Below are 14,759 nucleotides of genomic sequence, written 5' to 3'. Positions count from 1 at the left end.
ACCAAAAAAAATCCGGGCAATCACTGACACCGAAAACTTCAGGCGCGTTCTAAAAACGCACCTCTTCAGGGAGGAATACAATATCACCTAAACCAAACCCTTCTGAACTCCGCCTGATAACATGCTCCTTGTCCTACCAACTGCAGCTTCTGCTAGCCATAATCAACCGTCATCTGCAGTCATCCCGACTTCGCCACTATACGGCCTGACCATTGTCTGTGTGTATAGCTTCCCTCACTCGCCATACCATGCACATCTTGAGCCCCTTTACCTTCTGTATCACAACACTATTTGTAGCATGTAAGCTCGTTGGAGCAGGACCCTCACCCCTACTGTTTCCATCAATTGATTACTTCATCTAACCGTTGTCTTGTTGGCTCTGCGGAATATGTTGGCGCTATATAAATAAAGATTATTATTATTATTGCTAGAGATGTGAAGGCTTGAGGGGAAAAAAAACTTTTTTTCTAAAGACATTTTTTGTTCTATAGTCTGAATACCATGTCATAGATATATTATTTATCATCGGAAAAGAATATATTCTACACACTTGTGTGAAAAAAATTGCTTTGGAGAAAAAAAAAAATTCTTTAATTTTTCTGGGCCTTTCCATCTCTAGACACCAATAGCCTGAGAATAGGCCACAGTGTTCACCGAAATGCCAGTTTCTTCAAACAGTTGATCAGCGGAGATGGCGCCTACAATTGGATATTGATAACCTAAACTAAGGAGAAGTCATCAATATTAGAGCCCCAAAAACCTCTATAAAAAATATGTGTTCCCACCATGGAGCTTTACAGCCTAGGGCCGGACTCACACGAACGTATGGTAAAACGCTGAGTATAAATGCAGAGGTTACCTGGGTGTGAAACGGTGTATCACACCCATATAGAACAATAGGGCTCTATCGCGCGTAATACTCAGTAGAATAGAACATGCAGCGTTCCTTTTCACACGCATATTATACGCAATGAATATACGAAAGTGAGACTGGAGCAGCAAAGACCGATGTATTTTAATTTCCGCAGTTTGCTGTGTATTATTACGCACAAACATCGCGCTTGTAATATGCAATTCAAATCCGCTCATCTGAGCCCAGCTTAAAGGGGTTGTCCCGCGGCGAAAGCGAAAATTTTTTTTTTTCACTTACCCCCGCATTCTGCCCTGTTAAAAAGAAAGCATAGGTTAGTTTTTAAAAATCGCATTGCGCTTACCTGCATCAGCGTTCTGCAGCTTCTTCTTTTAAAGATGGCGCCGCTGGTCTTCTCCCACGGTGCACCGCGGGTCTTCTCCCATGGTGCACCGTGGATTTTCTTCTCCTTCCTTGCGTTCCATTGCCGATTCCAGCCTCCTGATTGGCTGGAATCGGTACACGTGACGGGGCGGAGCTACGATGACGACGCGGTGACCAGCTCTCCGGCACGAGCGGCCCCATTCACCAGCCAGAAGACCGGACTGCGCAAGCGCGTCTAAAAACGCCAGAAGACATCGAAATTAGACGGATCCATGGCGACGGGGACGCTAGCAACGGAGCAGGTAAGTGATTAACTTCTGTATGGCTCATATTTAATGCACGATGTATATTACAAAGTGCATTAATATGGCCATACAGAAGTGTATAACCCCACTTGCTCCCGCGGGACAACCCCTTTAAGTCCAGTTTTGGCCACTGACCCTCCAGTGGTGACGGATATTCTGTGTATAAAGTAACAATTTGTCTCGTATAAATGCATGTTGCTTTTCATTTGAATTTTGTTACCTACAGGTGATCCAAAAGCCTCTTACAATAATCTACTAATTCAATAGAGGAGGCTAAATCCTTAATCCAGTCACCTTCACCTTAGTGGCTGCCATGACTCGGCTTTATATAAAGCACTCTCAATATTCGCTTTCGTGGACTCTATCAATGTGTGAACAAATCTCATACAGTAAGCCACAATAGGAAACCTGGAGTATTTCACAGCGTATAGCAGTTCATGAACAAGGTTTGTATGATAGGAAATGTAAACTAGAACAGGACTGTGGGGGGAGAGATAATGCACACTTCTACTTTATATGGAAGCGGTCTGTTGAGTTTCATGGAATTTAGGTAGATGTAAACACTGCTACTAGAGATGAGCAAACGTACTCGGTTTGGGCGTTTTTGCACTTAAGCACCGTTTTTTCCGAGTAACTGACTACTCGGACGAAAAGGTTCGGGGGGTGCTGGGGTACGGCGTGGTGGAGCGGGGGGTAGCAGTGGGGAACAGGGGGGAGCTCTCCCTCCCCCTCCCCTCTGCAACCCCCCGTATACCCCCGAATCTTTTAGCCCGAGTAGTCGGTTACTCCAAAAAAGCGGTGCTCGAGTGCTCATCTCTAACTGTTACTTATTTAACATAATGTGTGTACAAAAAGGGATTTGATTAGTCAAAATACTAATGGCCATCTGTCTGTGCGTGTGTGAGGGATCACAAGCAGCACAGCACTCGGGATGAAAGAGCTGCGATGATGTCACAGTCATGCTCGGCCCCCGATCACATGACGGTGATGTCATCAGAGGACCCTCATCCCGAGTTACATGCTCCACCCCTGATCACATGACAATGACATCACAGGTCCATCATCCAGAGTGAGGGGTGGAGCATGTAACTTACTCACTCGGGCTGAACGGCCTGTGATGTCATCACCATCATGCGACCAGGGGCAGAGCATGTAACTCACTTGGGATGAAGGAACTGTGATGTTGTCACTGTCGTGATTAGGGGCAGAACATGCAACTCCCTTGGAATGAAAGACCTGTGATCACGTCCTCATCATGTGATCAGGGGCAGAGCATGTAGCTCACTTGGGGTGCAGGACCAGTGATGATGTCACCATCCTGTGATCAGGGGCGGAACATGATGGTGACATCATCACAGGTCCTTCATCCCAAGTGCTGTGCTGGTTGTGATCCCTGTTGTATGGAATGAAGAATGTATGTAGCAGAGCTGTATGTGGATGTACAAGTAACAGAGATGTGTGTGCGCCGTGCATATAGCAGAGCCATGTAGCACATTGTGCCACCAGAAACACTGTTGCTATAATTTCCTAATAATTATAGTCAAAATACTAACTTCCACCTGTCCGTGACTTACATGTGATGTCACCATCATGTGATCCGTGAACGGGCCTCTGAGCTCCGCCCCTGATCATCACACTGAATCAGAGATAGGCGTCCCCACACTGAATGAGGGATATCATGTGATCAGTCACCAGGGCTCTTAGCTCCGCCCCTGATCACATAACAGTCATCACAGGTCCTTCCTTTAACCCTGTGCACTGAATAAGGGATTTCATGTGATCAGTCACCAGGAAAGGATTTGACTCCTATCATCCAATATCTCTGTTGACAGCAGATGTTAAAATCTTGGTGGAGGTACTTGCGAATAGATTACTTTTAGTAAGGACTCGTTTAATACATGAGGATCAGTCCAGCTTCATGTCAAACAAATCAACTGCTATTAAGTGAAGGAGGTTATACCTGAATCTTCAGGCAGATCATTAAGTTTGTGGGAGCAGGGTGGATTTGTCATTAGACACTGCCAAAGCTCATGACAATGTCAAGTGGAATTATTTGTGGGCTGTTCTTCATAGGTTGGGTTTCGGTGACAAATTTGTGGCATGGGTTATTAAACTGCTCTATTCAATACCAGGGACAAGAATGAGGGTAAATGGTCAGATTTCTGGGTTTTCTTTGGCAGTTGAGCCCCTGGCTGGTTTGATAAGGCAGTCACCCGATATAGTTGGATTGCAGTATGGAGAAATTGGGAACAGATACATTCTGTTGTTTTTTTATAGTTTTGAACAATAGCACTTTATGATGTTCCCCATAGTTTTTCCCAGTTCCTTCACTAATGACACGCATTTGCTGCTCACAGCCGGTTAGTATCTGTGCTTACAGTTCAACACCGTATGGTGAATTTTCTTGGGTGTTTTGGAGCTACGAAGGGTGTAATATCTTATTTATATAGACAGATGCCTTGTTGATGGACACACTCTTTGGGGAATTCAGAGAGCATTGTATCCGATGCGGAAGCTAATCACAGCCAGTTGGATGCAGCTTGCAGACTGTAGGACATTTTGCAGCACGGATATATAGTTAGAAAGGGTAATAAATAGAAATAATAAAAAAAAAAGTCTGATTAAGTTTGAGGAAATTTGGGGAAGATGGTCTGATATAGAATGGGTAGTTCACATTGAGTGCTGGTCTTATTAAAGTATCGTAGAAAAGCTGATGAAATTTGGAGAGGCAGATGGAGGGAGGTGAAAAGTTGGAGATGTTTTGCCAAGTTGTGAAACGTTTTGCCATGTATAAATGTCATGAAATATAGGGCTAATTGTAGTAAAAAAATTTTAAAAAAATTAATAAAAATTATCTCATTAAAAAAACCTCAGAGCTCAGTGCCAGCCATCATATATTACAGATATCTCGCCATGGATTTATTTTGCGATCAGGGAAGCTTCCCTTCCTTTAATAGACTGCAGCTAAGAGTAAACAGACACCAACCTGAGAACATGAGGAAATATCTTTGAAGTTCTTTTCCAGCACTACAGATTTGGTATCAGGACTTATGAGATTAATTTCAAACCTTCCGACCTGTAAAATAAATGTTGCAGTGAGTATTGTTACGATTTAATAACAATTGTAGCAAAAAGAGTATTAATATTCAATAGCAAGTAACATAAATGAGTGCATGAAGCAGAATGGAAGAGGTTGGTGTACCTTGCATTGCTTTTTTCACATTCTTCATCATTTAGTATAAGTAATGTAATAAGTAAATAATTTTATTGCTTACCTATTAAGGCTCATTTAGACCCAACGATTCTCGCTCAAAATTCGCTCTAAGACATTTTTTGAGCGAGAATCGTTGGGTCTAAACGCACAGGCATCGTGCAGTTTTCGTTATCGATTCGCACATCGTCGTCTTTCAGCAAGCTGAAAGACAACGATGAGTCTTATCAGGACTGTGCGCTGAGTTCTCAACGGGATATCGCTGATACTATTGTCTCAGCTGTATCCCCCTCGGAGAACACAGCAGAAGTATGCAGAAGACAAGCGGTCCAGCTGTCATCTGTATACCCAGCTCGTAGCGCTCAGCTGTATACCAGCTGAGTGCTCCATGAACACAGCAGGAGTATGCAGAAGACAGCGCTCCAGCTGTGTTCTGCATACTCTGCTCTGAGCGCTCAGGTGTACACCAGCTAAGCGCTTCGAGAAGACAACAGCTGTATGCAGAAGCTAGCGGTCCCGCTGGTCTTCTCCATACAGCGTGAGCCTTCATTTACACACTTATGCAGAGCGAACGCTCAAAACTGTCACTCAAACTGCCGAATTCTGAGCGATCATCTTGCAGTGTAAATGCGCCCAACAATTATTGCTCAAAAGTGGTCTTTTGAGCGATCATTGTTGTGTCTAAATGGGCCTTTACATGCCTTATTATGGTCAGTATGTCAGTGCATTGTCTTTTATGTACATATAGACTGAAGTAAGGCCAGATAAGTTTGGATACCTATCCAAGCCCCAGTGATGACATCAGAGAAGTACCTCCTTGCAGTGTTGACAAAGCAGGTGTCCTTTGAAGTTGCAAGGACTCTAGACAGAGCGGTAAAAAGTGTTAAGAAAACGACTGAATGCATTCTGTCATAAGAAATGGTTATCTATTATCTACTGGATGTGGGGATAAGCACAAGCCGTATTTACAGCAATAAGCACGTCATCCTCAGTATAGGATGTGCAGCAAATCTCAACATCCTGTTATTCACTGAAATACAGCAGCTGTGGACGGAAACATGTTAGCGGGATTTATTTACTGCCGATTAATATGTAAATTGGGCACTCTTATACCTTCACTACAGATCATTAAACAGGGTCTACGATCCCGTACTGATACTAGGATTCCTTCTCCTCTGCTCCAGTGTAGCAATTGTAGCTCCATCAGAGGACGGTGATATCAGGCAGGTTTGGCAGTGCCGGCCAGACGGGCAACCTGATCACTGGTCTTATCAAAAGAGTCCCATTTAATTCTGTCACATTATAAACTATTGTAGTTGCATTTAAAGGCACTTCTGTACAGAAGCCCTGATATAAAATATCATTAGAAAGCCACAGCATTTATATACAAGGGCAATAATTCACGTACTGGAAAGGCTCACATACATGAAAACTGTCCGAAATGAACCCCGAGCTCCGGTGGTTGTGAGTAATGAGGAAAGTGTTCCCTTAGATATTTTATCATCATACACAAGACTCATGTCCTCAACGTCTATGTTACGGAGTCCATAGTGATCTCCACAGTGTATGGAAAGCTGGACCGCTCTTCCTGATTTGGACCGGTGTCCGTGCTTCTTGTCTGACCTTTAGTTTTTATTATTATATCTAGTTTCTTCTTCTATGGCATGTTATTGGATTCTGAGGTTTGGTGATGGGGTACAGGTCACAGATCAGAAAGTACGAGAGTCACTATAGTGGTTGTCCCTTATAAATGTCACAAATCAATGCATTATAGGGACTATTAACCTGCATGTTAGATAATAGCAGCCAGTGAGCATTACTGCGTTTGTGATTTCTGTAATAAGACCCATTACGGGAATATAGAATATATAATTAATACACAGATAAAAAGCAGAGTAGCGCCTCCACCTGGAGACCGTTCTATTTTGACGCTTCTGAAATGCACAGCACACTCCAGTAATGATCCGTGTGGAAGGAGTATAGCATTAGTTGGTAATGGCACATATGGTTAGATCACAGCCGTGCTGATGCTGAGAAGTGCCTGAAATAAACTGCAAAACTGAACTAATGGAAAGCAATTTAGAAGGAACAACAAGTGCAACTATAAGATGACTCAGGTAACAAGGCTGAGAGGTACAGTAAAACTGCTGGAACCCAACATGAACTGGAAGAAATTAAGGAGAATGCCCAGCCGTAAACCATTGATGATCTCTTCTGAAGATAGGCCACCAATAGTAGATCAGAATCGTCCATTGCCTGCGACAACCTCCGATTAGCTGTTCACCAGTCCGATGCGCTCATACACATAGCAGATTTCTGGAGGAAGCTCCATTCTCACTGCAGTGGCCAGGCTTTGGTATTACAGGTCAAGTTTCCAGTCACTTCAATGAAAACTTTGCCTGTAATACCAAGCCTGGCCACTGCAGCGGGAAAAGAGCTGTCTGCTTCCTGCAGAACATGTCTCGGTGCACAAGCACAGTGTTCCAGCAGACCGCCGTTGATTTATTACTGATGTCCTCTCACACGGACAGGCCATCAAGAGCTTACAACTAGACAACTCCTTTAAAGTTTTATTGGTAATGATCCAAACAATAAACCAAGTTACTGAAATAAAAACAGAATTGCCAATTGCTCTTCATGATGAATATTACTTCTATTCGAGCCTTTTGGCTTTCATTACGTTAATGCACTTTATCCCTTCATCACCTCTGCGGTCCACAAACGGGTTGTCTTGTTTGTATAATCTCTTAAGGTCCATTAATTAAGAGCCGATCGCAGCACGTTGCCATCAGGTCCTTACATCACCTGCAGCATTGCAGCATGAATGAAATATTACACAGCGCCTATATAATATCAATGCGTCGTCTAGGAAGAAAGCGGCTTTTTACGTGACTTTCCAATCTGGCTAATGGATGTCGATTCTAAACCGCAGATCCTCTATTACGTACATGTCTAAGGTAAACCATGCAACCCTATGTGCCTCACTATGCACCTGATATATGTGATGGCACAGACTGGGCAAAGGCTGAGCGATGGTTCATATTGCCCAGGGCAGGACAAGACTCTGTATCCAGGTAGTCATAACTAGAAGATCAGTCCTGGGAACCAAGTATTGAGTCTTACACTTTCACCCATTACCCAAATGCATGGAGCTAGAAGATGAATTCCGATCGGCACTTTATTACTACATGTAAATTGAAGCGTGAGCCTATGGGACTGTTGGATGCCCATCGCCTTACACAAAGTTACTCCCGATTTCTACCTACCTGGAAGAGCATTGTTCTGTTCTTCTCCGAGTCTGACGGCTGTACATGGCTTGGTGCACTCGCGTGTCTTCTTCTTGATTTGACCATGGAAAAATCCACTTTCTTTTGAATAGTAACACTACTACATCGAGACCTAAACTCCTGCTGGTCCTCAAAACCTGAGTCTTCAAGTATCCTCTCCGGAAAAGATACCCGCATACCAGCAAGATTGCTCTGGCTACCTATTGTAAATATCCCTGAATGGTTCCTGGAGGCAGAATTGGCATTACAGTCAGTGTCCAGTTCTTCAAACGTACTATCAGATGGAGAGACTGGGACATCGGTCTCAGCCAATGTGAGGTCAGAGCTGGCATCCACGCTGCGTTGCCCGCTCAGCAGTCTCAGTCGCTGACGCTCATGCTGAGAGAACTTCTCTATACAGTCATCAATAAGAGTTGAAGGGGCATTTTTATGGGCAATGACCACCTTCCCGCAATATAAAACCTCAAACTTCTGGGAGTTATAAAAGGCATCTTCGCTGTCTTTACTGGGCTTCGAATCTCCCTTCAGGGCAACTTTGGAAACCTGCCGAATGCTACTGATGACTGTGGAAACCTAAGAAGAAACAAAGTACAAGAATTAGGCATAAGTATAGGAATTGTGTTTGTCCATTACTAGGCTGAAATCATTCTACCGGTACCAGGATTTACAGCTTACTGTCACAAAACGGACCACTGTCATACTGGACATGTCAGAAGACCCCTTCTCCGATTCTCTTCCTTTTGTATAAAGCACGGAGGCCGAGACGTGGAACAAAAGAGATAGGAAATAACTGCTTGCCTCGTATCATTCTTAACGGTGTCAACCAATGGAACTGACGGAGAGCCCGTAGCGGAGTGCAGCACTCGGTTATCTCAGTCTGTCCCATAGACAGTGAGTGGAGATGCAGTATGCCTACATGACCACCACATAGTGCCAGGCTTCAAGTTTCATGATTGATGAGGTTTTTGGCAGTCCAACCCCTAGTGATCATATATTTAATCACCTAACTTGTGGATATGTGGGAAATGTGGTTTGTGCACAAACCCCTTTAAAGGGAACCTGTGACATCCTAGGAGTCGCATAAACGAAGTTTACTGGGCTCCCAAGACATGGCAGGTTCCCTTTAACCGTGAATAAGACCTGTAACACTTCATAGGGAACCATGAAAACATTGTTTTGTTGGTTAGTTCTACAGCCCTGTGTGCAGCATTCTCACTGTGAAGTATGCAATACTTGTGAAATGTGTAGCTGCGGGTCACACTAATCCACGGTAAGCTCATAATGCATGGCCATCACATATTTGCCGGGAATAGGTTGATTAGCAGCATTTTATGGGTTATCAGACAAGTAAATACTTGCCCAGCAATGTGCACAAACAATATTTTCACGGCGTATTTACAAGTTATGAATTTTATAATATTTTTCAACAATTCCTACCTTGGGGCAATTGTGAGGTAAAAACACATACAAAAGGAGAACAATCAGACATGTAGAAACGACACATCGGTAGATCAGGCCTGAAGATGGCCCGACAACACCGGAGTACAGAAAAGGGTTACCCAAAGAAACATCATACAAGGAAGCCCTGGCATGCAGGTATGAAGTACAGAGCTCTCCGGCAGCCTTATGGTAACACGGGCGAGTACAAGCCTCAGCACAAGAGGAGAACCCCCGGCAAATACCCCAGGTGCCCAATGTTTTGTCAAAGGTTTTTATGTTCTTTTTGAATGCAACGACCAAATCTTAAATTAAAACTAATTGGAAACGTAAAATACACTATATACATGCGCTTTTTTTTTCTTACATTTTATTTTTCCCTCACTCTTGGTACAGTTTTTTAGTCAATTGAGAATTTTTTTTGCAAGAGGCAGCATGCTCTAAATACAGTATTTTAGGAATTCTTCCATAACCAAGAAATCTAAAACAAACACGTGTCAAACATCTGTATAAAAATGGCACCCAAAAAGGCATGAAAATCATGGAATTTAGTTTTTACAGGCCAAAAAAAAATAAATAATTCAACACAATGTTAGTGCTAATGCCCACGGACGGATTTCTTGGGATTCTGCTGCAGATTTCCGCTGAGGAAGAAAAAAAAAAAAATCACGGCATGCTCTATTTCTCATATAGTATTTCACAATATAGTATTAATGGAGACTGCAGGAAAAAAAGCACGTTTTTCCGAGATCACCAGCAGGGACTTTTTGTTTTCCACCGCAGTACCCCCACGGCGTAAATCCCGCTCCATCCGTGGGCATGAGCCGTTAAGAGACTCTTATGCCGGGCTGACACATACATTTTTTTTTAGCTATCAGTGCAGCGCTAAAACGCTATCAGAGGCTCCCATTATTTACAATGGAGCCTCTCACACAGCCGCGCCACAATTTTTGAACAGAGTTCGTTCTATTTTAGGGCATTTAGCATTCCTCAAAACAGGAGTAAAACGCGGCAAAGCGCCGCAAATTAAATCGACGGGCTTTCAGCAATGCTTGTGTGAGGGAGGCCTGAGGCTGGGATCACGCAGCCGCAAACAGAGTCCACCTGCGGAGGCCTGCAGCGGATTCCAGCTGTGAGCCCGGCAGTGACCCCGTGTAGGCCCCGAAATTGTACTGCGCATGACTATAGGGGGTATCCGCGACCATAGAGAACAATGGGCTCTACATCGCGTATATCCGTGGTAGAATAGAACATTTTATTTTCCACTTGCGCATTACAGAATTCCAACACACTGATGTGAAGTGTGTAAGTCAATGCATTGGAATGATCCATGTATTACCGCAGATCACTCACTCACAGAATCTGCAATTCAAACCCAATCCGTCTGTGAGCAGCCTTACCAATTCAGATATTTTTCAATATAGGATATAACACTTTCATTACCAGGAAAATTTTCACAAAACCAAACCTGAATTATAAAATTAAAATAAATACATTTTATATATATATAATTTTTAAAAAAAATACATATACGTATTATAGACCTTTCCCCAAATATTTTTTGAAACTGAACAGATTTTGAAAATGCCACCGAGCACTTTGCAATAATGGATACCATCATGCAATTTTGCATCAAATAGTAACATTTTGTAAAATATGAACTAAAACTCACTTTGGGGCTAAAAGTGTGACCCAAGTATAGCTGGAGATATACAACACCTCCTAGAAGTCAAAGCTCAGGATGTGCTGAATTCATACATGTCTGTTATGCCTACATGTACATACGGTATCACTAGAGCAGGCGCGAAATAGATGAGGCACAGGGGGTTATTACATGTCCAACCGCTCATCTCACTACGTCAGTAGAACAAAAACCTAAAAGAACACCCCCTAGAGGTGACGTAGGGCTCATGTACTGTACGGTATCATTCCCTGGAAGGCTGTATAAACTGACAGATGACCAGAACAGGTCACGATCTAGTTTTCTGCTGGCACTGGTCCCTTTCCCACTCCGATGCTTGCAATGCATTGGGTGAAGTCCATGACAAATCTATATGAGGACTCTGCTATGAATTTTCAGAATTATAAGCAACAGATTTTTTTCCATCCAATGTAGAAGTACCTGTTCCTTATTGATTTGCCTCAGTAGGATTTTAAAGTCACATCCTTGGCAAAAAGCGTTAATTATCTGTATCCCAATATTGGAAGATATCCAAATACTGGCTGCTTCTAGTCTATGGCCAGCTACAACTTGTGCATCTTGTAGGCTTCATCCACATCTGCGTTGGAGGTTCCGTTAAGAATCGACATCACAGATTTAATCAAAAATAGCAGAAAAATGGACACCCATGACAAAAACCCAATAGACCCCATATAGGCGTCGGGCACATGACGGGTCCAGTGTTGCTGTGGCTTTCATTGTTGTGGTGCTATACTGGAGCCGCAGTCCACAAGTGGTAACAGTAATGGTGTGGACATGGTCCTAGTAACAGTGGGCTTCCTCTGTGCTCTGACATTTAGGGCAGGATAGTTTATAATAAAGCATCTAGCAAGAAGCACTTATTTATGGAGCCGGGTTGTTAGCACGGAATAATATCTCCGTCAAGCAGACGAGGCATAAACAAGGAGCTGGCAGCCGAGCACTCAGCGGGCTGCTTCATGCCAAGTAACAGCTGTTCAGTCCCGTAGTGAAGACAGGCGGGCCGCCGGCAGTAGGGGTAGCACTAGTTTATTTGATTTGTGCTACTAGAACAAAGCAGACTTGTCTGAGATGCAGCAATGCAAACAGTCGTACGAGATCGCATCCAGAAGGCTCCTACAATGAGTAACGCAGTCCTGACTGCGGTGCTCAGCATCTCCAACACCACCAAAGGTTCCATAATAAGGATAGAGGTGCGGTCCCTTAGGGACCTCACGGTCAGGCCAGAATAGGAGGCCCCGCTTCTGTAAATTCACCAAAGTCGGCAGGCTACCTGTGGATTTTGATATTGAATTGAAAACACCTTAAAACCGGCCTTCAATTCCACATCAAAATCTGTGGATTTTGGCGAGGAATTCCACAGCTGCGTGTTTGAGTGCGTTGTACATGCTAATACCAGCCCGTGTGGAAGATTCCATGGGGAGCCATTACGCAGCAGTATGTCTCCCCTGCAGAGCTGGATGAACATTCACTGCAACCAGAACCTGGACTCACCATTAACTTACCAGTCCAGGTGACGGCCACAATCAGCGGACCCAGTCTGGGTTTTGCAGGGGAGCATCACTCCGTGTGGTTGCATCTTCAGGCACGGGGCAGAAATCCTGCGGAAATCTTGCGGCTTGGAGGCACCAATAGGCCGCAAGATTTCCGCGGGAGAGCTGCAGCTTCAAAACCCGCGACATTTTGCCACGGGTTTTGGAGCAGTTCGGCCGCCGGCATTCCATTGCAGCGTTCTCTCCCCATAGAGAGGAGTGAGGCCGCAAAGGAAATAAAAAAAAGAATTGACATGCTGCGGCTGTCAATTCCGCTCCACATCGCCGACTCTGCTCGACTTTGCTGTGAGGGATTGGCCGCCCTCTGTGGACGAGATTTTTGCAAAATCTCATCCAAATGGCTGGCTAATCCCGGGAATAGGAGCCGCGGGCGGATTTGCTGCACAGAAATTCCGCATGGAATTTCCACAGCAAATTCGTCCCGTGTGAACCCAGCCTATTTGTGTGGAAAACGCAGTTGCAGATTTTGATGCAGTTTTTTTGAGCCAAAAGCCAGAAGTGGATTAAGAAAAGAATGAGAAACTATAAGACTGGGCTCACACGAGACGGAAGTCTTGTGGAATGTCTGCAGTGGGGCCACATGGAAATTCTGTGAGATTTCCGCTTTGGAAAAACTGCTTCAAAATCCACACCATTTGCGTGAGTTTTGAAGTGGCTTTTCAGCCTGTATTCCGCTACAGAAATCTCTCACCATAGAGAAGGCAGTTCGCAGTGAGAACGGCGCCAGAATTGATACGTCGCGGATTTGAATTCCAGGCGGCATGTCAGTTTCTGACTTAACACTGAACGATCAGCGTTCAACTCATCGTCCATCTTTTATGCTCATTGGCTGAGCCAGTGGCGCTCGTGATTTTATCACTTGTTTGCTGGAAGCGAGGTATTCAAAGCCCCGTTAGTTACCAGAAAAAGAATGCTGTCAGCGTGGAGGACACGGCAGCCTACCGCAGCGCCATAGACCAACGTGAGGCATCGGGATGCCGCCAGCTGAGTATAAGACACCCCCAAAAATAAGACCTAGTGCCTCTTTTAGGGCAAAAATCAATATAAGACTGTGTCTTATTTTCAGGGAAGCACAGTATCAGAGCTATAGGCAGTACTATGGCAATGGGTAAACTTCACTCCAATAACCCAAAGGAAGCCAATCACTGATTTAGTTAAGAAGGCTTATAAACTGTATTTTGATTGCGCTCTCAGGGATCAGGATAAAAATGTTGCATCTCATATTGCTTGCATAACTTGTACAACTACTGTAACAGAAGGGATGGAAGGAAAGCGTAGAGCCATGATGTTCGCTGTTCCAATTGTTTGGTGTGAGCCAACTAGTCATGCAGATTGTCATTTCCACCTCACAAATATTGCAGGACATTCCAGTAAAACCAGACATAAGATATCAAGCAGTGTCTTCAGTGCATAAACCTGTGCCTCATGGGGAAGGCTTGCCTATTCCTGTCCATATCTTGTAAACCGCTGCATTGGACCTATCAGAAGAAAGTGAATCAGAAGATGTAGAAGAGTACAACCCTGAATCTCATGACAGATCGCCTCACCTCATAGAACAGAAGGAGCTAAACTATTTGGTCGGTGATTTACAACTTTCTAAACAGGAAACTGAACTATTGGGCTCTAGAGTGAAGTAATGGGACCTTCTAGCCGAAGGGACAAAGATTTCAACTTTTAAATCAAGGAGTAGCCATTTATCTGAATAATTTGAAGTGCAGAATTCAATGTGTATGTAAGTAAGTAAGTATGCATGGATGGATGTATGTACGCATGGATGTATACGGGACAGGGCAGGAGCTAGCGTGCTAAGATCCCGCCCCCTCTCAACCCTTTGTCAGCTGCCAGCAATGGGAGGGGGCGGGAACTTAGCACACTATCTTCTGCCCCGGCCCCTCCCATTGCGAACAGCCAGCAAGGGGCGGAGAGGAGCAGGGAAGGGAGTGGAAGTTTAGCAGACAAGCTGCTAAACTACCCCCACTTCCCTTCTCTGGCAGCTCCCATAGGAGTCTATGGGAGCCGCCTCCGTAATCCAG

At 44.2% G+C, this 14,759-nt stretch overlaps 1 protein-coding gene across 2 annotated transcripts in view; it reads right to left on the bottom strand.

The window, feature by feature from the left end:
• TBC1D4 (TBC1 domain family member 4) overlaps positions 1–14,759 on the bottom strand; it is a 127,241-nt gene that overhangs the window by 56,487 nt on the left and 55,995 nt on the right. For both annotated transcript variants that reach the window (XM_066581066.1, XM_066581074.1), the window contains exons 2-3: positions 8,017–8,610; positions 4,526–4,615 (exon numbers count right to left, since the gene is read on the bottom strand). In XM_066581066.1, the coding sequence (XP_066437163.1) occupies positions 4,526–4,615; positions 8,017–8,610 (684 nt within the window). The remainder of the gene's footprint in view (positions 1–4,525; positions 4,616–8,016; positions 8,611–14,759) is intronic.

The sequence above is a fragment of the Eleutherodactylus coqui genome, chromosome 1 (assembly GCF_035609145.1).
Source record: "Eleutherodactylus coqui strain aEleCoq1 chromosome 1, aEleCoq1.hap1, whole genome shotgun sequence".
NCBI classification, from domain to species: Eukaryota; Metazoa; Chordata; class Amphibia; order Anura; family Eleutherodactylidae; genus Eleutherodactylus; species Eleutherodactylus coqui.
Note: the sequence above shows the minus strand (reverse complement) of the source record. Positions and strands in the feature narration are given on the sequence as shown.